At 44.7% G+C, this 23907-nt stretch overlaps 1 protein-coding gene across 2 annotated transcripts in view; it reads left to right on the forward strand.

The window, feature by feature from the left end:
• NMNAT2 (nicotinamide nucleotide adenylyltransferase 2) overlaps nt 1-23907 on the forward strand; it is a 172214-nt gene that overhangs the window by 101890 nt on the left and 46417 nt on the right. The window contains exon 1 of one of the 2 annotated variants that reach the window (XM_032137068.2): nt 14746-17854. The exons of the other annotated variant lie outside the window; for it this stretch is intronic. Coding sequence (XP_031992959.1) covers nt 17785-17854 — 70 coding nt within the window. The 5' untranslated portion in view covers nt 14746-17784. Of the gene's footprint in view, nt 1-14745; nt 17855-23907 lie in introns of those variants that run through there. 2 annotated transcript variants of the gene reach the window in all.

Here is a 23907-nt window from a genome sequence, read left to right on the forward strand (position 1 = left end):
TCTTGCTCTGTCACCCAGGCTGGAGTGCAGTGGCGCAGTCTCGGCTCACTGCAAGCTCCGCCTCCCGGGTTCACGCCATTCTCCTGCCTCAGCCTCTCCGAGTAGCTGGGACTACAGGCACCTGCCACCACGCCCGGCTAATTTTTTGTATTTTTAGTAGAGACCATGGTCTCGATCTCCTGACCTCGTGATCTGCCTGTCTCGGCCTCCCAAAGTGCTGGGATTACAAGCGTGAGCCACCATGCCCGGCCTTGTGAGGGTTATTAAAGGCATCCAAATATCTAGCCCAGGCTGGGTGTGGTGGCTCATGTCTATAATCCTAGCATTTTGGGAAGCCAAGGCTGGAGGATCACTTGAGCCCAGGTGTTCCAAACCAGCCTGAGTAGCAAAGTGAGACCCTGTCTCTACAAAAAAAAAAAAAAAAAAAAATTAAAATTAGCCAAATGTGGTGGAACATGCCTGTGGCTCCAGTTATTCAGGAAGCTGAGGTGGAAGGTTCACTTGAGCCCAGGAGGTCAAGGCTGCAGTGAGCTGTGATCACACCACTCTACTCCAGCCTGGGTGACAAATGGAGACCCTGTCTCAAGACAAAAACAAAACAAAACAAAAACCAAAAATCTAGTCCAAGTAACATTAATTAACATATTTGTTTCTTTTTCTTCTTCTTCTTCTTTTTTTTTGAGATGGAGTCTCACTCTGTTGCCCAGGCTGAAGTGTAGTGGCACAATCTTGCAATCTCTACCTCCCAGGTTCAAGTTATTCTCCTACCTCAACCTCTGGAGCAGGTGGGATTACAGGCATGTGCCACCATACCCAGCTAATTTTTGTATTTTTAGTAGAGATGGGGTTTTACCGTGTTGGCCAGGCTGGTCTTGAACTCCTCACCTCAAGTAGATCCACCCGCCTCGGCCTCCCAAAGTGCTGGGATTACAGGTGTGAGCCACCGCGCCTGGCCAAATATTTCTGTTTCCTTTCAAATACCTTACAGACTAAAGCTGCTCTGGCACTACCATTCTCAAACCTCTTTCTCTTTCATCTAAATAAACTCCTCTCCTACCCTAGCCTCTGAGGCTTCCTCTGGTCCTGCTTTTCTTTCTCTCTTAGCCCTTTATTATGTATATGGTTTGGGCTTCGTGAACATAATAAAGGAAAGAGTAAAGGAAAATAGAAGGGAGGAATTTATCCTTTTTGTGTGTGGGGAAAGACGTTTATGAAATTAAGTTGAAATTAAAGGATTCCGTCTGGTGGGATGAAGGAATGGGCTTTTTCGCTTCAGCACACACATGTAGGTGGAATTACACTTCTGTAATAGACTTGCAACTGCCCCATAAATCTTGCAGTATTGTTCTTATTAACCCAATTTTATAGAGGAGAAACCTAAGGTTCAGATATGAGGCCATCTACCCCAAGCCACATAACTTTAAAAAGGCAGAGAAAGGACTAGAATTGCTTGCCAAGGTGGCTGAGAAATCAAATTTGCCAGTGAAAGAAATAAAAAGAGATGACTTCTCTCTCTTTCTTCTCTTCTGTTCACGAATCTCCCCTACTTCCCTTTTGGCAACAGCAGGACAGAGGCAGTTCCACTCTTTGGTAAGGAAAGAAACAAAGAACTGTGACCTGCCTGGCTCCTAGTTTCCTTATCTGTAAAATGAAGAGGTTAGGACAGATGACTTGAAATCACCTTCTGTGAATGTTGGTGTAACCCACGTAAAACATAGCTGCCTCGTGACCCAGTCCTAACATCATGATGTACTCAGAGAAACAACTGTCAGGTATCCAAAAAGTAATTCACAAAGAAATTTTATTTATTCTTGAGATGGAGTCTCACTCTGTTGCCCAGGCTGGTGTGCAGTGGCATGATCTTGGCTCACTACAACCTCTGCCTCCCGGGTTTAAGCGATTCTCCTGCCTCAGCCTCCTGAGTAGCTGGGATTACAGGCACCCGCCACCACGCCTGGCTCATTTTTTGTATTTTTAGTAGAGACGGGGGTTTCACCACGTTGGCCAGGCTGGTCTTGAACTCCTGACCTCAGGGCAATCTGCCCACCTTGGCCTCCCAAAGTGCTGGGGTTACAGGCATGAGCCACTGCGCCTGGCCAGAAATTTTAATCTCTGCCAAAATCTCTCAAAGAATACCAAAAGGATGTTCAACTCAAACTAGAGCAGCACTTCAAAAACTTTATCTTTCTCTGTATATTTCACATATACTACCTCTGAAATACTATCACCTCTCTCCTCATTCCTAAAAATCTCTCTAAGCCCAGAAGATTCTCGTCTTGTTTCTCCTCTCATCTCATCCTCAGGATCTATTTATTTCTCCTTCATCAGGAACTCAGAGTTACTTTTTAGAGGAAATCAATTCACCTTGTCTGGTTTCACTCAGTTCCTTCCATTCCCTTTACCCTAGTTTAGCCAGAGAGACAGCGGCTATCCCAGAATTCCCCACCATGGGCAGAGAAGGGGAGAGGCTGTTAATAGTGGTGAATAAATGACTTTCCTACCATAATGAGATAAGTCCAGAAAAATGGGAATGAAAGGATGAGAACTGCAGATGCTCAAAGACACGGCAGATCATGGAAAACTCCCTCCCAGGGTTATCTTAGGTTGCATCCCACTCTCAACCCCACAGCTATGGAAGTTCCCCAATTTCTGACTCTTGTCCGATGGAGGAGGAATATCCTGCCAGTTTCCCTGCTGAGGACACGTACAATAGTGGAAACCAAACAATAAAGGAAGAGAGAAAGAGAGGGGCAAGAGAGAGAGAGAGGCAGAGGAGAAGAAGGAAAGAAGGAAGAAAGGAAGGAGGGAAGAAACCAAGGATGGCACTGTCAGCATGGCAAGTGAAAGCTGAAGGCAGGCCTGGCCTTGGCCAGAGGTGCTGCTGAGAAGGGAAGGATGACCAAGAGTGTCCCAGCCTGCTTGTGATTCTCCTGCTGCCTCTGAGAGAGCTGGCTCAACCTCGGGAAAATTGGGGCAATTCTTGGGTTTTCTAAACAGTGGCATATATCATCTCACTGAAACTTTACAACTGCTTGGAAATGCAGGCACTGTGCTGAAGTGATCTTTTCATAAGTCATTCTCTGGTGTTTATAAGTCTGACTGGTGTGTAAATGCCTCCAGGGCAGGACTTTCATTTTGTAAATTCTTGTATTCCTGGCACTCAGCACGGGTACACAGTAGGTGCTCGATGTTGGCAGAATGGAAGTAACCGGAGCAGATCTTTTGGGGTGAGTCAACTGAGAGCCCAGCCAGTTTCCAGTGGAGTCAGGACTGGAGCTCAGCAATCTTGACTTCTATTTCAGCATAGCTTCTGCTGTAGCACGTCGTAGGTAGTGTGTATGTGGGGGTACGGGGCATGCACACACCTGTGTCCCCACAAGGCAGTAGCATTGCAATGAGGAGAATGCAGGGGCTCCGAGTCCCTATATGATTCCCATTTCTGCCCTTATAAGCAAGTCCTTAACTTCTCATCTATAAATTGTGCTTAATGATACCACCCCCAATAGAGCTGATGTGATGATTCAATAAATAATAACAACAAAATGGTGATATTAAAAATCCATAGCTGGCTTGTACTTCTTTGCCCTTGGCTCTTTCCTGCCTCAGGATCCCAGGCCCCAAACCTCTGCTCCTGCATCGGATTTTAGGGAGTTCAGCAAAGGTAGAAGTAGAGGTCAGCAGTTTGGGACTTGTTTGATGTGTGTCTCTACAAGCTCTCAGCAGATGGAGCCCGTGGCCTCTGGCTCAAGGCAGGAAGGACTGAGGGTTTTTCCCAGGGAGAGCAGGGTTGTGCAATGATTCTGTCCTGCCCTCCCCAAACCCTCCCTTCTCAGTTCTAGAAACTCTCTGCCCTCAGATATTCCTCCCCCATCGTCCTGTTTGGGGGATTTCCTTTCTCAAGGCAAACACAATGAATCTCTCTCTGGTTTTGGAAATCCAAAACTGGCCAGGAAAAAATCTTGCAGAGCTGCCCTGACTTCCGAGCACAGAACTCAAGTCATTCCTCCCCGCCTGTGGACCATCACCTCCTCCCGTCCCAAAGACAGAGCCCCATTTCCTCATCCGGCCTGGACTTTTTCTCTAACAGACTGTAGCCTGCAGACAGGCAAGAGGACTTCAGGCTGGGGCACAGAAGGCCCAGTAACACAGAAGTGAGAGGAGGTCTTAGGATCCAGGGCTCAGGCCATGTCACTGGGGTCCCAGGGCCTGCTGGGGAGGTGAGGCAGAGACTTTGCTAGCCTAGACGGGGTGTCTGGGAGTCGAAGCCCAATTTCCCACTGTGTCAGTGGAACTCAGAGCTTCCATAGGGCCATGAGCTTACCTCTGCCCTTAGAATAACTAGTTGTAAAGGCTATAGAACAGTGTCTAGCACATAATAGACACTCAGACGTTTTGGCTATTACAGCTCCTTTAACACTGTGTTGTGTTTGTCTATTTGTGTATTTGTCTCTCACAGTGGGTGCTCCACCTGTGACTCTAGTGCTCAGCATAGAATCCAGCCCACAGTGGATGCTAATTTAAATATTTTTTTCTTTTGGACACTGGTCAAGAATCTTTGAATAGCTCCTGCCATTAATCTGGGTAGAAGCCTTTCCCTCTGCTAGTGTCAAAAGCCCTGGGGTTAATAGACTTGGGTGGGGGTTCATGAATCCATTTCCAGCCCTTGGGGTTATCTTAGGCAGTCTCTGGGCCTTCACTTCTTGGTCAGTAAAATGAGAGGAAAACAGAGTCAACTCTAAAAGTCTTCTTGGCTTCCAAAGACTGGCAAGAGGTGACTTGATTGTAGGTGATGAGGGAGGGGGTAAGAGAGTACGTAAAAATCCATAGGTCAAGGCCAGGCATGGTGGCTCATGCCTATAATCCCAGCACTTCGGGAGGTTCAGGCAGGAGGATAGCTGGAGCCCAGCAGTTCCAGACCAGCCTGGACAACATGGTGGTGAGACCTCATCTCCACACACAAAAAATGTTATTTTAAATTAGCTGAACATGGTGGCTGAATGCCAGCTACTTGAGAGGCTGAGGCAAGAGGATCGCTTGAGCCCAGGAGGATCACTTGAGCCAGGAGGTAGCCACTCTACTTCAGCCTGGGTGACAGACCCTGTCTCAAAAAAGAAAAAAGAAAAAATCCATCAGTCAGGCTCAGGGTATGCTGGAGGATGTGGGCTGAAATATGGGGGGATGAAGCTGAGCCTACTTTCTGGGATAAAAGGGCTGACCAGCCAGGCCCACCCCACTCTGAGGCTGCCACTTTTGAGGTATGACCTGATGGTTCCCATTTAGAAGGGTCTATCACTTTGACACAGGTTACTGGAATTCCCATTTTAGAGTCATTCTTCTGGGGAGAGACACTGGGGGCTCTTATTAAAATGTATGTGGATCAGGTAATATTTATCAAATGCACACAGGTCTAGTGATTAGTAGTGTCTGACTACTAGGTAACAACTAGCTGAGGGCATGGGGGACAGAGATCTGGAACACAGGCATGCCAAGGATGCTGAATTAAGAGTCCCAAAATGCAAGACCAGAGGGAAACACCTCAATTTCTATAAGTGGAAAGAAGGGGAATCAGATAAAGGGTTATTTCCAACACATTTTACCTAGTGAATAATATTCCCTATGGCAAGCTCTGCTTACGTTCACTTACCCAATGAATCAATGCTGAGTATCAACAATATAGAAGGAGCCCTGGTAAGGGCTGTGGGGGTGGAGCTGAGGAAGGCAGCAAGCTGGATGAGACACAGTGCCTGCCCTCCAGAGGGAAGTAAAGTGCCCAGTCCCTCAGGCCCCCGTGCCTGGACAGCTCAGGGGACCGAGGTGCCTGGTGGGGGGCTGGCGAGCCCTGGCTCTGGAGCTGGTACTGCAGCAGCCCAGGAAGAAATCCGGGGCTGCCGTTTGACTCAGCATCTGATCTCCACAGACATGAAAGAAAATGCGTCAGAAATAATGTGTGTGGGGAGGTGAGGGGGCATGGATTTGCTCTCTTTTCAAGCTGGAGGGCCTGCAGGGGACAGGGGGCCAGCCTTCTCCTCTTAGCTCCCCACCCCACAGAGCAGCCATTGATGCCAGGGAGGAGTCAGGGGCAACAGACCCTGGGTGACGCAGACACTGAGCCCTGCCACCCTCTCCCTCTTCATTGTTCACATGGGTCTCCATGACCTGTGCCAAAATGAATTCCAGATTCCAGGGAGGAAGTCCCTGGGAACTGGAGCACTCAGGGTCAGTGGGGACTCTGGGCCTGTGATGTCACCTCCATTCCCAAGGAGAGCGTACCTCACTGCCTCAAACATCCTGATGTGCAGAGGATGTCAGGGATGGACAGAAAAGCCCAAGAACAGAGGTCCTGGCTGACCCCTCTCCCAGGGTGGGTGTTTAATTTTTAGCAATTAAGGAGAAAAAGCTCTAAGAATGAAAAATTAAAGACTTTTGTTATTCTAAATTTGTTGTTTTTTTAGTTCATGGGCTACTCATTTTATTTTTTTATTTTTTTACTTTAAGTTCTGGGGTACATGTGCAGAAAGTGCAGGTTTATTACATAGGTATACACGTGCCATGGTGGTTTGCTGCACCTATCAACCCGTCATCTACATTAGGTATTCTTTTTTTGTTTGTTTGTTTGTTTGTTTTTTACATGGAGTCTGCTTTGTCGCCCAGGCTGGAGTGCAGTGGCATGATCTCGGCTCACTGCAACCTCTGCCTCCCAGGTTCAAGCAATTCTCTGCCTCAGCCTCCTGCATAGCTGGGATTATAGGTGCCCACCACCATGCCCGGCTAATTTTTGTATTTTTAGTAGAGACGGGGTTTCACCATCTTGGCCAGGCTGGTCTTGAACCCCTGACTTCGTAATCCACCCGCCTTGGCCTCCCAAAGCTACTCATATTTTAAAAGTAGTTTGGATATGATGTCTTTAATTTGGATTGAATTACACACACACACACACACACACACACACACACATCTTGACCTCTGTGGATTGTACCTTCTAAAGGAATCCAAGACTTGTTATTGCACATGTTACCGACATGCATGATACATTTTTGAGTGTTCACCAACGTGGAAATACTTTGTCAGTGGTGAACTTAGTGCTATTCTTTATTTTGTTAAAACAACTGAGATATCAATTGACCCTTTAAAAATATGTGTGGAAGTATTTTATTCCTATTTGTGTGTCTGCCCCGAGTGATTTCAGAATCAGCTATGGACAGCCATCACAGCATGACGGATGGCCAAGTGAATATTTGCCTCTATTTTTCCCACATATTTTTGTTGAGATAGACCAATGATCAGAATGACAAGAGAAAAAATATGATTGGTTTAATATTAAGACGGAGTGTTAAACTTTTGATTTTTGAAATCTGCATGAGCTGATGTTAGAAACTTACATTCGCAAAACTAGCATACACAAAGTGTACAACTTTTTCCTCCATAAGTTACTACACTTGTATGAGAGCAATTTACCTTTAGGCTGGGAATTCTTAGGTTTGTTTGCTTGTTTGCTTGTTGTTTGTTTGTTTGTTTGTTTGTTTTTAAAGATGGAGTCTCACTCTGTTGCCCAGGCCTGAGTGCAGTGGTGCATCATAGCTCACTGTAACTTCAAACTCCTGGGCTCAATGAAGCCTCCTGCCTCAGCTTCTTGAGTAGCTGAGATTATATGTGTGAGCCACCAAGTCCAGTGAATTATTATCTTTAAGGTGCCTGCACTTTTACATATGCATACACTGTAGTTCAGCAAAAGGCTGTGCACACCATGAGTGCTTGTTGAGTATTGTCAAATGTCTAGTTGATAAGGAGGAGCTAGAAACAGAGAAATGACATAGCCAAGGCTGCTCAGCCCCTGACCTGGTTATGCCTTCCAGTTTAACAGCCAAGGCCGCTGTGCCCCTGACCTGGTTATGCCTTCCAGTTTAACCCAACAAACAGTAACTGAGCATCAGTTGGGTGCCAGACACTGGACAAGATGCTGGGGATGCAAAGAAGAATAAAGCACAGGCCTGACCTGGAGCTGCTCCCAAGAAAATGGGATCAAACTTATTACAGTGACATGTATGGACTTGTGGAAGGACAGATCATTCCAGCTCTGAAAGTCAGGGAAGGTGGCATGGCAAGTTGGATTTTGAAGGGTTGGCAGGGGTTACCAAGGTAGGGAAGGGCATTTGAGACAGAAGGAACACATGAGTGAAGGCAAGTGCTGCTGGGGGAAAAGGGCATGCAGGAGGTTCAGGAGAGAGCTGTAGGGCTCAGATTTAAAGAACCCTTTATATTTGCTCTGTTTGAGAGTTTGGATCTTATCCTACAGGCAAATAGTTGCACAAAGTTTGAAAGCATGTAAGAGAGTGAATGGGCACCTCTGGAAACGGGCACAAAGTTCCACACAGCAGACACTGAAGACTGCTTCCGTTGTTCATCTGCAATTGCTGTTGGCAGAGCCTGTCTCATAAACATGTGGCTTAAAGCTGTTGCTCAGCAAAAGCCACCCTGTTCTCGGTGGCCTCACACCTATCAGGGCCCTAGAGACAAATCCCAGCTGCAGCTGGGGCCCTTGAAAGCAGAGATTCCTGCTTCAAGGCCTTTCTTCCAGCCTTCCTCTTCAGGGTTGCCCATTGGTAATAATTAGTAATTGATTAATATGTGCTGTTGTTGTTGGATTTTAAAAGGTATATTTCCCATTGGCTGGGCGTAGGGGCTCACACCTGTAATCCCTGCACATTGGGAGGCCGAGGTAGGCAGACCACTTGAGGCCAAGAGTTCGAGACCAGCCTGGTCAACATGGTGAAACCATAGTAGAGTTTTGTATCTCTACTAAAAATACAAAAATTAGCCAGGCATGGTGGCATGCACCTGTAATCCCAGCTACCAGAGGGACTGAGGCAGCGGCATGAGAATCGCCTGAACCCAGGAGGCAGAGGTTGCAGTGAGCCAAGATCGCATCACTGCACTGCAGCCTGGGCAAAAGAGCAAGACTCCATCTCAAAAAAAAAAAAAAAAAGTTATATTTCACAAAAAAAACGCTTAAAAGTGAAAATCTCTAAACATCTAATGGAAGTGCCAACAATATTATGTGTATATTAAACATTAATTTTCTTTTTTCCTTACTAACCAAATACCCAGTTATCCATGCCTAAGGAAAGAAAGTCCAGCTGGTTGACCAAAATACCCAGAAGTCAGGTACCTCCCTCTCTTCAGGGGTAATTACTCAAATCACAGCCTATTGTTCAGAGATGTGTGATCTCAGGCATGCTGGATTCTTCAGGTTTGTCCTGCTTTAAATCACAAGTATTTTAATAACCTTACAAGAAATGGTTCTTTGTTCTTTGGTATCCCATAGTATGCTTGTAAACTTCTGAATTTGTTCTGGTTAAATTGAATAGATGTGTGCGTGTTGGGGGAGGAGGGGATGGGGGCCGGGGGCTGGCAGTGGGAGAGAGAAATTAGGGAGATTGAGTGTTCCGTGACAGCTCCACGAGTGAAAACTGGAATTGGGCTTCATTGGAAAAGACAGAGTTGGGGAAATATTTGAGAATAATAACCTTGAATAATTACAAGAAAATGAGACAGGAAAATTAGATAATAGTAGCTAATAATGAAGCAATGCTGTTATTGAACATGGTGGCATATGCCGTTGAACCTGTCCATGCATGGACTTATTTAGTGACTTAGTTCATTTGATCCTCACAGCAGCCCCTGAGAGGGATACTGTCATTATCCCACCTTACAGATGAAGAAGTTGAGACTTAGGAAGATATCCAAAATCACACTGCTGGGAAGAAGTAGAGTCAGGATTTGAACCCAGATATCCTGGGGGATACTTGGAAAATCCTATTTAGCAGGCCCAGACCTCTGGGCCATTTGCCAAACATTCATACTTTCTTCAACTGAAAAAAGATGAGCTTGACAAACTGTCACCAATATGTCCTTTTTTTTTTTTTTTTAGGAACTGTAAGGCAATTACTATTAAATAGTTTTAAAAGTAATAAAATAAATATACAGAGAGCAAAACAAATAAAGCAAATGTGGTAAGATATTAACAAATGGGGAATCTGGGAGATTGTTATATGGGGATTCTTTGTACTATTCCTGCAGCTTTTGGAAAATCTGAAATTGCCAGGTGTGGTGACTCATGCCTACTGTAATCCCAGCTACTTGGGAGGCTGAGGCAGAAGGATTGCTTGAGCCCGGGAATTTGGGACCAGCCTGGGAAACATAGTGAGACCTCATTTAAAAAAAAAAAAAAAGGCTTAAATTATTTAAAATAAAAAGAAATTACAAAAGAAACCCCAAACCTGTGACTAATGTTCCTACAAAAAAAATTATTATCTTCTACTTCATAGTATGCTTATAAATTTCTAAATCTGTCATGTTGTATTAGTCCGTTTTCACACTGCCTATAAAGACATAATTGAGACTGGACAATTTACAAAAGAAAGAGGTTTAATGGACTCACAGTTCCATGTGGCTGGGGAGGCCTCACAATCATGGTTGGAAGGCAAGGGGGAGCAAGTTGCATCTTACATGGAGGGCAGCAGGCAAAAAGAGCACTTGTGCAGGGAAACTCCCCCTTATAATACCATCAGATCTCGTGAGACTTATTTGCTATCACGAGAACAGCATGGGAAAGACCTACCCCCATGATTCAATTACCTCCCACCGAGTCCCTCCCACAACATGTGGGAATTCAAAATGAGATTTGAGTGGGGACACAGCCAAGTCATATCACATGGTTTACACTGGGCAGAACACCAGGGCGTGTGTGTGGGTGTGCGTGTGTGTGTGTAGGGGCCGGACGTGTGAGGTGAACTGCACAACTCTTTTAACTCTGTTCTGAGAAGAAGTCCACTTCTTGGATCCTGTGTGAGAAAAGTAAATGAGTAACTAGATTTCACAGTGGCCATTAATCATTCAGGTTGGAAAGCAGACCCCTGAGAAGTGGTAGGCAGGTCCTATCAGGGAGCTTGACTGGGGACAGGACTCTTTGTCCATCCCCACCATTTTCACTTTCGGGAGAAAATAACCTTCCCAGTGCCAAGACACCAGTGCAATTAGCTTTACCTAATTATTAACTAATACTGTTTTGAATCTAGAAAATAAAAGACTGCTGAAAAATCCTTTTACTGCTTCTTGTCTGAATTATTCCCTCACAATTTTTCATAAAGAACCAGTTAATTAATTAGGGTCTGTGAGGAGAAAAAGGCTTTCTTGATCTTTGGCCAAGAATTCCCCAAATCGCTCACTCTGCTTGTTCCAAAATCCTGTGCTCTTAATGACTGGGCACAGAAACCATTAATTCTGGCAGGTCAGGGTGAATTTTGAAGCTTCAGTACCTGACACCCTAGACTGGAATTTGGTTTGTCAAAACAAAGGGAAGGGAGTGGATAGTGAAAGAAGAAGGCAGTTGAGCAGGAGCTGGTTCTAGACCAGGGCACCTCACTCAAGCAGGGGCAAATCTCCATGAACAGCCTCACAGGGTGAGCAGGAACCTTAGGACTAATCTCTTAGGACCCATGTGGGGTAGCTGGGAAATCCCTTTGTCATCTAGGACATTTGTCATATGCTATTTGACTTGGTCACTTTTTCCAATAACAGTCCCTTGTGCTAAAAGGGGTGGAAAAACAGACTCTGGAATTCCAATGCCCTTTTTTTGTTTGTTTGTTTGTTTTCCTTCCCTTGTGGCCATAATTCTTCCACCTGTGTTGGCATTATGAGTGTCTAGTTTCCCTTTAAAACAGAGGCCTTGTTTATGTGTAGAACAAGATTTTCAACCCTGGCACGGTTGAAAAACTGGACTAAATGATTCTTTGTTGTGGGGCTGTCCTGTGCATTATAGGATGTTTAGCAAAACCCCTGGCTTCTGCCAACTAAATGACAGTAGCACTTTCTTCTTACAATTGTGACAACCAAAAATGTCTCTAGACATTGCCAAATGTGCCCTGGGGGGTGATCAACCCTGGTTGAAAATGATTGACCTAGAACCTTTTTAGGAATAGGGGTCTTCCTGGTTTTCCTGGGGAAATCACTGGAGACATGAGAGGGACCAGAGCAGGCTGGATGCATTTGACTCAAACTCAGGCTCATGAAGGAAAGAGGAGTAATTATGATTTTATATCAGAGGCATTCTGGAAGACAGAGTTTGCTATATTACTCTGGTGCTAGTTCCAAAGCATTAGAATGATGTTATACTCTGCATTTGCTGTTCATGCAAGGAGCTTTTGAAAGCAGTCCCAGGATCAGGGCAGTACAGGAAGCTGGCCTAGAGATACTAAGATTCAGATCACCAGGCCAAGGTCTTTGAACAATTAGAAATACAGTATTTTAAGAATGTTTGGGAGAGTCCATCTGAGACCCACCCAGGTTGACTCTCCAGATTTACCTATTCCAGGCAGTCTTTCTCCTTCCTCTTTAATTAAAACTGCCCTCTCTGTAAAGGTCACCAAATTCATCTTTTACATTCCAAGAACAAAGCTATGGACTGCTCCAAGCGAATTTCCATTATTCTTCAGCTGTCCACCCTATATTTTCAGGAAAGTACTGAAAAGGTTCACCTAGGATAAAATATTTGCAATGCCTTAAATTAGGGTGAGAAAGAGAAAGTCTGATCTTCCAGGGGGCAGTGCAACTTTAGCTAAAAAATGAACCAAACCAAAATGAGCGAGAGAAGTATGCAGAAGCACTTGAGGAACCCACTTAAGAGCATGAGGCTGTGGGACCTTACCCTTACGTATGAATTTTGTACAGGTTTTCGTAATTCCTGGGGTCTCCTTTCTACTCTTGGGCTTGAGGGGACAGTGCTGCCATCCATTTCATAAACCAATGAGATAAAACCAGGTTGTTGAATAAACTGCTATATTCTTAGGACGGGATTAGACCAGGTTGGATACAATCATAACAAAACAATCTGTGTAATGAATGAGCTGTAACAAAATTCAATTCTACTATAATATTACTCTCCACTTAATGTAGGCCTTTTTACTTTTAAAACTAATATCATAGTTATCAAACACATTAACATGCCTAGTATCGTATCTAATTCAGAGTGAGTGACATGAGGCCTAGAGATGAGTGGATTTGTGCCTGTTTTATTTCAGACTCCTGGAATCAGGCTCCTAATTGATCTCACTGCCTCCGCTCTTGCTCCACTACATTTATTTTCCACCCAACAGCCAATCTCTGAAATGTAACTCAGATCACTCTGCTGCTTAAGACCCTCCAAAGGCCGGGCACAGTGGCTCATGCCTATAATTCCAGCATTTTGAGAGGCCAAGGTGGGAAGATCATTTGAGGCCAGGAGTTTGAGACCAGCCTGGGCAATATACTGAGACCTTATCTCTACAAAAAATTTAAAAATTAGCCTGGTGTGGTGGCATGCACCTGTAGTCCCTGCTACTCAGGAGGCTGAGCCCAGGAGTTTGAGGCTACAGTGAGCTGTGATCACGCCACTGCACTCCAGCCAGGGCACAGAGTGAGACCCTGTCTCAAAATAAACAAAAACCCCCCAAAGGCTTTGAATAAAACCCCAAACTTGTTCCCAGGGCTTTCTAGGCCTTTTCTACCTGCTGCTTCAAGCCTGTGACTTCAGCCTGTTTTCCCAGTGCTGCAGCCACGCCACCAGCTCTCCCACCTCAGGGGCTACAAATCTGCTCCCTCTCTCTGCGGCACTTTCCTCCTCACTGTCGTGTGGCTGATGGCTTGCCATTTGCTTCTCTCCCCAGCAACCCACAGCACCCAATCTCTACCTTCTTTCCCTGTGTTATTTTCTTCACCACTCTTATTATCACTATGAAGTTACTTTAGACTCACAGTTTTATTTGGTATTGTTCTGTGATTTGATTTTTTTTTCCCACCTAGTGATGTCTCTTGGAGATCTTCCCATGTCAGATTAGATACATCTACTTCATTCTTTTAAATGGCTGTATAACATTCCTTCAAATGGGTGTACCAACATTTAACAGCTTCCTTTTTTATTCTTGATTTTTTACTATTACGAATAATGCTGAAGTGAACTATCTTTTTGAATACATCTCTGTGCACATGTGCAAGTTTTTTCTGTAGTATAGATTTCTGGAGGTGGAAGTGCCAGGTCAAGTTCATGCCCAACTGTCATTTTGATAGATGCTCACTGCCGTATTGCCCTCCTAAAAGGCTTTATCAGTTTATGCTCTCGTCAACCACGTGTTAGAATGTACACTTCCCCATCCTCACGGGCACTAATCACTGTCATTTTAAAAACATTTGCTTTAAGTGATACACAGTGATATCTTATTTCACATCAGAATCCTAAAGGCCATTTTAAGATTGCTTCATGTTGCTATCCGCTGGGATCATACCTCTAGGTCAGTTGAGGGAAAAGCAGCAAAATCCTCTATGAGCTCTGAGACTTTCATAAGACAAATGAAACTTTTCAAAGTAGGGTCATCCATCGCAGCACAAACCTCCTCTGTCCCAATGCCAGCAGAGCTCGATCAATAACCTGGAGAACTGTAGGCCAGCCTGACGTTCCTGCATGCGGCTCTCCCCCATCCATCATCCAAACACACCTCAGTTGAGGCGCTAAAGTCCGTCGAAATCTGCCCAAGTGCAGCACACGCCCTCCCCAACCTTGGCTTCTCTGACATTACTTAGAATACTTTGGGCCAAGCGTGGTAGCTCACACCTATAATCCCAGCACTCTGGGAGGCCAAGGGGGGCAGATCATCTAAAGTCAGAAGTTCGAGACCAGACTGGCCAAAATGATGAAACCCCGACTCCACTAAAAATACAAAACTTAAGCCGGATGCATGACTCACGCCTGTAATCCCAGCACTTTGGGAGGCCGAGGTGGGCAGATCACCTGAGGTCAGGAGTTCAAGACCAGCCTAGCCTATGTGGTGAAACCCTGTGTCTATTAAAAATACAAAAATTAGCCAGGTGTGGTGGTGGGAACCTGTAATCCTAGCTACTTGGTAAGCTGAGGCAGGAGAATCACTTGAACCCAGGAGACAGAGGTTGCAGTGAGCCAAGATCATGCCATTGCACTCCAGCCTGGGCAACGGAAGCAAAACTCTGTCTAAAAAAAAAAAAAAAAAGATACATTCCAGCTACTAGGGAGGCTGAGGCAGGAGAATCACTTGAACCCAGGAGGCAGAGGTTGCCGTGAGCCGAGATCACACCATTGCACCTCAGCCTGGGCAACAAGAACAAAATTCTATCTCAAAAAAAAAAAAAAAAAAAAAAGAACCCTTTATTTGGTTTCACTTTAAGGGGAGAGAAAGAAGATATCAGGGTCTGGTTGTAGTCAGACCCTGACTCTCTAGAGATGACTTTCTAAGCCAGAAAGGGAACATCTGCTCTCTCTAAAGGCCAGCAGGACAAAAGGGGCAGCGAGACCAAGAAAAACATCTCACTGGGGCCAGGGACAAGCTTTGCTGGTCAAAAGAAAGTCTTCTTAGATTTAATAACTCCCACATTGGCAAGCTGCACATTTTTTTTTCAAAGAGTTTTTGAGTTTTCCTTGTCCACCTCTACTTTCCTCCCCAAGGAGTGGTTGGACTTCCTCAGGAAATAGAAATATGGCCAACATCCCTGAATGCCAGTGCTGTGCTAAACTCTTTATACCGTTTATCTAACAACACTGTGAGCCAGATTAATATTATTACCTCCAGCTTAGAGATGAGAGTTCGCAGCCAGAGCAATTGAGTAACTAGCTGGGTACCCAAGATCACCCAGCTAGTGACACCTGGGGCAGGATTTAAACCTGAACCTGTAAACAACTTCTGTTGCCTCTAGGTGGAGGTTAGTATTTTAACCTAAGGAATTACAAAGGTTTTATTTTGGGGCACTTGTAGGTTACTGTGCATTTCTTTACTTTCAGATTTCTTACAGAAAAGTCCAAAATAACAGTGGAAGTAATTTAAAACTGTGTCTTTCTGTGTCCCTGAAATTCTCACACATGGTACATTTTCAATGAGCTGACTTTGTTTCTCCACTCAATGCAGTAATTGAGCTTCTTTGGTTCAGTGCATGAGTGGTTCAGTGGTTCATTGGACATCCTGGTTGAGGGACGGGCTGGGTAACCAACTGTATTCACTTCCTATTGCTGCTGTAATAAATTATTGGAAATGTATTAGCTTAAAACAATACAAATTTATGATCTTATAGAAGTTTGAAAATCAAAGAATGTTCTTTCTGGAAGAAAACATTCTTTGTGGAAAAATCCATTTTTTTGCCTTTTCTAGCTTCCAGGGGCTTTCTGGATTCCTTTTACCATGTTAAGATAACACATTCACAGGTTCCAGGGATTAGAGCGTGAACATTTTTGGAAGGCCATTATTCAGCCTGCAGCACCAACCAACACAGTTTGTCGGGGACTAAGGTCTCCCAGGACATGGGAGTTTTAGTGCTAAAACCAAGAAAGTCCCCTGCAAACCTGGACAGCTGGTTCCCTAGAAGGAAACTCTGTTCCATGAAGATATTCTTACTAGGGGAAGTAGAGAGGAAAGATAAACACAAATAAGAAAGCTGTAAAGGACTGGGTGCGGTGGCTCACACCTATAATCCCAGCACTTTGGGAGGCGGAAGCAGGTGGACCACCTGAGGTCAGGAGCTTGAGAACAGCCTGGCCAACATGGTGAAACCCCATCTCTACTAAAAATACAAAAAAATTGGCCGGGCATGGTGGCGCAAGCCTGTAATCCCAGCTACTTGGAAGGCTAAGGAGGGAGAATCACTTGAACCTGGAAGGTGGAGGTTGCAGTGAGCTGAGGTCATGCCACTGCACTCCAGCCTGGGCAACAAGAGAGAAACTCTTTCTTAAAAAAAAAAAAAAAAAAAAAAAAGGCTGTGAAGGAAACTGTTTTTCCAATATCATTCTTTAGGGAAAAAGCAACCTTTGACCTTTCAAAAAATCCCCACACTGCAGTCTCAGCACGGCCACACCCTCGCAAAAATGAATCTATGCTGAACGTTCTGTCACCTGTTTTACCCAAGAAAAACAGCTATCTCCTGGATAAAGTCTATTTCAAAGCTCGAATTATCCCTATGTTAAGATGCCTGTATGGTAAACTTGTACTCAGAAAGGTTAATAAAAGTGTAGAATAAAACAGACGTGTAGTTAAAAATAGAGCCCGATTCCATGCAAATGACACAGACTTGATACCTTAATGAGGAGCCAAGGTGAGCTTCTACATCACATGTCCTCCTCCTGTCTTCATTGCTTCCTCCTCACCTTCCACTCTATCCCCCGCCCCACTCCCCCCCCCCCCCAGCTATATTTAGTACCATAGTCTGTGGGTTCCTGAAAGAATTCTCTCATGTGTTTTTGAGTTTCGCTGAAGGGGAAACCTTGGTTTCATGTCATATTTTTACATATATATTTAGTTTGTGTCATATTTTTAACATACATATTTAGCTTTCCATTTCTGAAGAAATAAATACCAAAAAAAAAAAAAAAAAGGCTTTTTCAACAATGGGTGAATTGCAAGGAGCCTGGAGCCTGATTTGGAAAGGATGCAGGATGGGAATCAGATAGCTTTTCCAGTGGAAAGGATTTGAACGGAGGCCACCCTTCTGGAGTGGCTCCCACAAGCAGGAGCATATGAGAGGTTCTCTCAGCATGGTCTGGCAGAAGTGACAGTTATGGAAGGGAGGGTCATAAATCATTTCTCAGTTGTGAGGACAAAGGGATTCAAATTCTCCCAAGCTAGAGGTAGTGGAGCAAACAAGATCAGCAGCAATGAGGGAGCAACTGCGCCCCTTTGTGTTACTCTCTGATGGCCTGCGCAGGGATGCAAGTAGTGGCTGCAAAAGCCAGACAAATAGATGGAAATCCAGGAACTAGAGGAAATTCAGGCCTGCCAGGGGCTCTGGGAAGTGTTTGTTACTCTCTCTGGTGAGTTCAGACAGCCTGAGGCACATGGTATGACGGCGGGGCAGCTGGAGGGAGGTGCAGACGGTCAAGAAAATAGGATTCTGTCTCCAGCAGAGCTTCTCAAGGTTTGCAGGGCTGCTCTGTGCATGTCTGTTTAGGGACGTCAGCCTGATCCCTATATGCATGTAAGCCCAGCCCCCCCTTCTGCTGGTCAGTCACTGGCCACTGAGTCTGGGTAGAAGAATATACCAAATGTGGGTAACCCATCATCCCCTTGGGAAATCCAGCTGCCATCATGTGCCTTCTGCAATCGATTGTTTCTCCTAAGAAAACCCTGTTCCTATCATGCTATCTACCCCACTTTCTTTCCAGCCTTACCTTCTTCTACTTACATCTTTCTTTCTGGCATGTAGATCTTTTCTTCATTACCTGCAAAATCTCATATCTTCATGCCTTTGTATGTGCTGCACTCTTTTCCACAAATGTCTTCCACCACTTCCTATTCCCTTTGTCTTCCTAGAAAACTTCCACCCAGCCTCAAACCTTAAATACCCAAGTCACAAGTCACATAAGTATTGGTAAATTGGGAAATCCTGCTGCCATCATGAGTCACAGACACAGGCCTGGGAAGATGCTGGCTCCACAGTGCATTGGAATAAAGGGTGTGAGGGCAGGGAGAGGGCGTTGTGCTGGCGTACCCACATTCTCTGCCCAGAGGTCTGAGGACTAGTGTTAGTAGATGGCTGGCCTAGGCATGGCTGACTGGCTGGAGGAAGAGCAAGGAAAATTGCTTCCTGTGGAGAGGAAATCCATAACTAGCCTGTATTTATTGGGAGCCTCAGCCCACTCAGCTGACAGTTCCAAGGGATGGCATGGTAGGCTCCTGTGGTCCCACATATGGATCAAACTTCGTGGACCATACTATGCTTTCAGACTTACTTCAGACTCAAGTAGAACTATGTCACTTGAAAACTGTCTTAAGGCTTAGGCTGGACAACTTGAAGAGGGAGGGCCTGGTAGGATTGTCTGTTTCATGCTCCCTGAAGAATGTGATCACCCAGCTCCCTGCTTCCCAAAACTATCCAGACTGGAACGAAGGGATCTGGGACTAAAGGACCAAATCGAATAAGCACTCACCTTAGAGTCGAAAATTCTGTGTTCAAATCCCACTTCAAATTCCAAAAGCCACTTCCTGTCTCTGTGATCTGGGGCAAAACTGCTTAATGACTCTGAACCTTGGCTTCCTTATTTGGAAAATAGTGATTATGTCACCTAACAACTTACAGAGTTGCTGTGAAATTTAACATGAGAAAATACAGATCCAAGTGCCTAACACTGCGCCTAACACAGAGCAGATCACCAACAAATGGTCAGTAAGTTAATTCCTTGGTTTGGCACTCAAAATACTCCTAATTGGGCCTAATTCTTCCCTGCCTTCTTCTTGGCTAGCCTCTTCCCCTCGGTTTTGCAAAGGTGCTCCAGGCTGTGTGGGGGAGGGTGAGACACCCTTGGTGACAATGGATGAAAATGGTATCATTGCTTTTCAAACAAATAAAGCCAAGAAAAGGAGGCTTCAGTGGAGTTTGTAGACTTCATTCCTGACTCAGTTCATCTGCTCACCTCGCTTTGTCCCCCTGGAATGAGTATCTTCCTTCTGTTTTAAAATTGAGGTTTTACTATTTTTTAGATATGACAAGGCCAGCAGATCAGGAAATGGCTGCTGTTGAAAAGAAAGTTGTTATACTCACAGGTCCCAAGAGGACAGGGCACACCGAGCCATAGGGGGGCAGCAAGGAGGCTCCAGGGTCAGTCAGAAGGCAGAGGGAGTGGGCGAAACAAGGGCAAAAGATGTGATTGTAGTTCTGGGAATGATAGGTGAGGCAGGCTGTCCTTTGCCTAGTTTAAAAAATTCAGCAGCCTCCGGGGCATAGGGGATATCCCTAGTTGTTTAGTACCTAGCCCTGGGGAGATTAGGGCAGGGGAACAGTGGCCCTGAGTGTGAGAGCCCAATAGTGAAGGTAGTTAGGGGCGCGGTTGGTCTGGATTGGTTGGTTTGCATTTGAAAAGTGTGCTCAAGGGCCAGTTATTTGCTATCTCTAGGAATTGGCTAGAGGGATAATTCCTCCCTTCAAGGGTCAGCAAGTCCCCAGATGTCAAACATCAAAATGCAGAAAATAAAAAGATATAGTTAATAACACCTTCCTCTTCTCTGCTGTTGGATTCTAGCTTAGGTCTAATCTGTTCTAGGAAGGCTTCCTAGGCCACCCTGTGCCACTGGGATGACTCCCTCCTGAAGTCCTATAGCACTTAATGTCTCTGCTGTTCATTTTGGTATCTTATTATTTCAGCAAAGTATATGCTGTGGCCCCCATCAAAAACCTAGGCTCCTTGGAGATGGGAATTGTGTCTTTTACTTCTCTATGTCCCTTATAGCGACTGGGACACAGCCTTCAACATAATAAGCACTTATTAAATGTTTGTTAGGGAACACTCAAGGTTCAGTTTAGTAGGCCACAGGGATGATTCCTTAAAGTTTTTTTCTTAACTCCTAAGCAGGAATTCTAAGAGGCACTCCAAGCTTGATTTCTTCCTTTATCATCCAGCACTTGGTCTTCTTAAAATTTAGAATGTTTACAAATCCAGACAATCTTTGGGAAATTCACAAACAGGGAAAATACAGGCAGCTCCAGCTGTGACTACAATTCAGAAGGGGTCATTTCTAATTGCAGCTGAAAAGGAAAAATGGAGTTAGTGTTGATGCTCTGACCACAGTGTTTCTTCCATTAACTCCCTAGAAGGAAGGAGTAGATTACACATGTCAGCCAGGTTCACTGAGTAGCCAGGAGGATATGTGTGTCTCATGAATTTTTATTAATGGGTAAATCACTCATGTTGTGTCTGTCTTTGGCTGGACATCCAAGCATCCAGCACAGGCTATAAAGAAGGGAGATTTACCTGGTTCCAAGTGGCCTGGAATGAGCCATGAGACACAGTGGACCCTCAGGGTCCTGAGGACAGGATGTGGCAATGGTCATGGAGTCCTCCTCCATGAGCACAGGAGCAAAGATAGTGACCAAATGCAGAGCGGGTCTGACTCGCATGTCTAATGTTAGAGTAATTTGGCTCCTTCTTTGGGGCAGAACTGATGGACAAAAATAGACCTCATTTTGGGAAGCCTGGCATGAAATTAAATTCTAGGGCCATAGCTACAGCTTTGCCAATGGGCTGGCTTTCTACCAATGTGCAGAAATGCCCTTGTCATGCAAGTTGGAGATGGTGGTGGAGTAGGGAAGGGAGGAGAGCCTCTTTTGTGGGTATTCTAACATGGCAGGGGCTGCTCCACCTGTCTTTAGTCGCTTGCTATTTAAAATATAATCTGCAGACCTGCAGGCTTGGTCTCATTTGGGAGCTTGCCAGAAATGCCGAATCTCAGGCAAGCCTGGGACTAGGGTTAGAGATGGCCCCCTCTAGTGGAAAATGTAAGGAGGTGCCCCCAAACTCAGTAATCAAAATAAACAATATTTTAAAATATCAAAATCACTGCAAAAAATCCATGATAAAATATCAACATTTTAAATAAAGGCGAGGTCTGACTCAGCACTTAAACAATCCTGCCCCACTTATCTCACGCCAATCTTGACTCTGATCTCAGGTTCCATCCCAGACCCATAGAATCAGAATCTGTATTCTACAAAGACCCCCAGAGGATTCATACGTACATCAAAGTTTAAGAAGCACAGCTTTAGACAACGCAACCCACAATGTAACAAACCAAAATCTTCAAATCTAGACAGCAGCAAAGATGGAAAGGTATGAACAGAAATAAAGTTTCAGAAGCATCTAACTTCTCCAGCTTGCTTGCCACTGCCTGGGTTTGCACATCACCACCTTAAAATTGCAGTGTTCTATAATTTACCATGAACATTTCAAAAACTTTTTTTTTTGAGATAACTATAGATTTGCAGGAAGTTGCAAGATTAATACAGAGAGATCCCATGTACTCTTCACCCAGTTTCCCCTAGTGGTTACAGACTTAGTCCATTTGGGCTGCTGTAACAAAATACCTTAGACTGGGTAGTTTATAAATAACATAAATTTATTGCTCACGGTTCTGGAGGCTGGGAAGTACAAGATAAAGGCCCAGGCAGATGTAGTGTCTGGTGAAGGCCTGTTCCTGATAAATGGTGCCATGGTGCCTTTTTTTTTTTTTTTTTTAGATGGAGTCTCAGAGTCTGGCTCTGCCACCCAGGCTGGAGTACAGTGGTGCAATCTCGGCTCACTGCAACCTCTGTCTCATGGGTTCAAGCGATTCTTCTGCCTCAGCCTCCCAAGTAGCTGGGACTACAGGCACGCGCCACCACGCCCGGCTAATTTTTGTATTTTTAGTAGAGATGGGGTTTCACCATATTGGCCAGGCTGATCTCGAACTCCTGACCTCGTGATGCACCCACCTCAGCCTCCCAAAGTGTTGGGATTACAGACAGTCATGAGCCACTGCGCCAGCCTAAATGGTGCCTTCTATGTGTCTTCACAAGGAGGAAGGGCAAATGGGCTCCCCCAGGCCTCTTTATAAGGGCTGTAATTCCATCCACGAGGGTTCCACCCTCATGACCTTGTCACCTCCCAAACGCCCCACCTCTTAATAGCAACATGTTGGAGATTAGATTTCAACATATGAATTTTGGAGAGACAGACATTCAGACCATAACAGTTCTATTTTCTATAACTATAGTAGAATATCAAAATGAGAACATTGACATTGGTATAAGGTGTATGTATAGTTTATATGTTATCTTATCAAAAGGGTAGATTTACAGAACCAACACAAGTAAGCTATAGAACTAGCCCATTACCACAAAGATCTCCCACAAGCTACAGCTTTAAAGTCATACCCACCGCTTTCCCTGACCCACCATCCCTAATCCCTGGAAAGCATTAATCTTCTTAACACCTTTAACACCTTTTTTTTTTTTTTAAGAGACAGAGGTCTCACTATGTTGCCCATGTTGGTCATGAACTCCTAGGTCAAGTGAGCCTCCTGCCTCAGCCTCCCAAAATGTTGGAATTATAGGCATGAGCCGAAATGCCCAGACTTTTTTTTTTTTTTTGAGACGGTGTCTCGCTCTGTCGCCCAGGCTAGAGTGCAGTGGCGCAATCTCGGCTCACTGCAAGCTCTGCCTCCCGGGTTCACGCCATTCTCCTTGTCCAGACTTTTAAACAACTTTTTGACCATGTTATATGAATAAAATCATACAATAAGCAAACTTTTGAGATTGCCTTTTCTTCACTCAGAATAATGAATGAAAGATCCATCCATATTCTTGCACATATCAATAATTTGTTCCTTTATTTATTTATTTTTTTTTTGAGACAGAGTCTCACTGTGTCACCCAGGCTGGAGTGCAGTGGCGCCATCTTGGCTCACTGCAACCTCCACCTCCCAGGTTCAAGCAGTCCTCCCACCTCAGCCTCCCAAGTAGCTGGGATTACACGTGTGTGCCACCCACCACGCCCAGCTAATTTTTGTATTTTTAGTATAGACGGGGTTTCACCAGGTTGGCCAGGCTGGTCTCTAACTCCTGACCTCAAGTGATCCACCCACCTCTGCCTCCCAAAGTGCTGGGATTACAGGCATGAGCCATGGTGTCCAGCCAATTTGTTCCTTTTTATTGCTGAGTAGTACTCTGTGATATGGGTGTACCACAGTTTAGTTAACCATTTACCTATCGTAGGACATTTGGGTTGTTTCCTGTATTTGATTTTTACAAATAAAGCTGCTATGAACTATTCTAGCTCCTATAACTTTCCATATACATTTTAGAATTCTGTTGATATTTACACTTTAAAAAAATCTTGTTGTGATTTTGACAAGAAATACATTAAATTTCATATCATTCTGGGGAGAATTAGCATCTTGACTGTGTTGTGTCTCCCAATCCATAACATAGTGTGTCTCTTTTTGTTGTGGTTGCCGTTCCTAACCACTAGACTATGCCATCCAACTCAATAGAAGCATGATCACCCAAATAAATTCAGGATTGTCAGCATCTTCTGCTACTTGTTGTGGCACTGAA

The sequence above is a fragment of the Hylobates moloch genome, unplaced genomic scaffold, assembly GCF_009828535.3.
Source record: "Hylobates moloch isolate HMO894 unplaced genomic scaffold, HMol_V3 SCAFFOLD_18, whole genome shotgun sequence".
NCBI classification, from domain to species: domain Eukaryota; kingdom Metazoa; phylum Chordata; class Mammalia; order Primates; family Hylobatidae; genus Hylobates; species Hylobates moloch.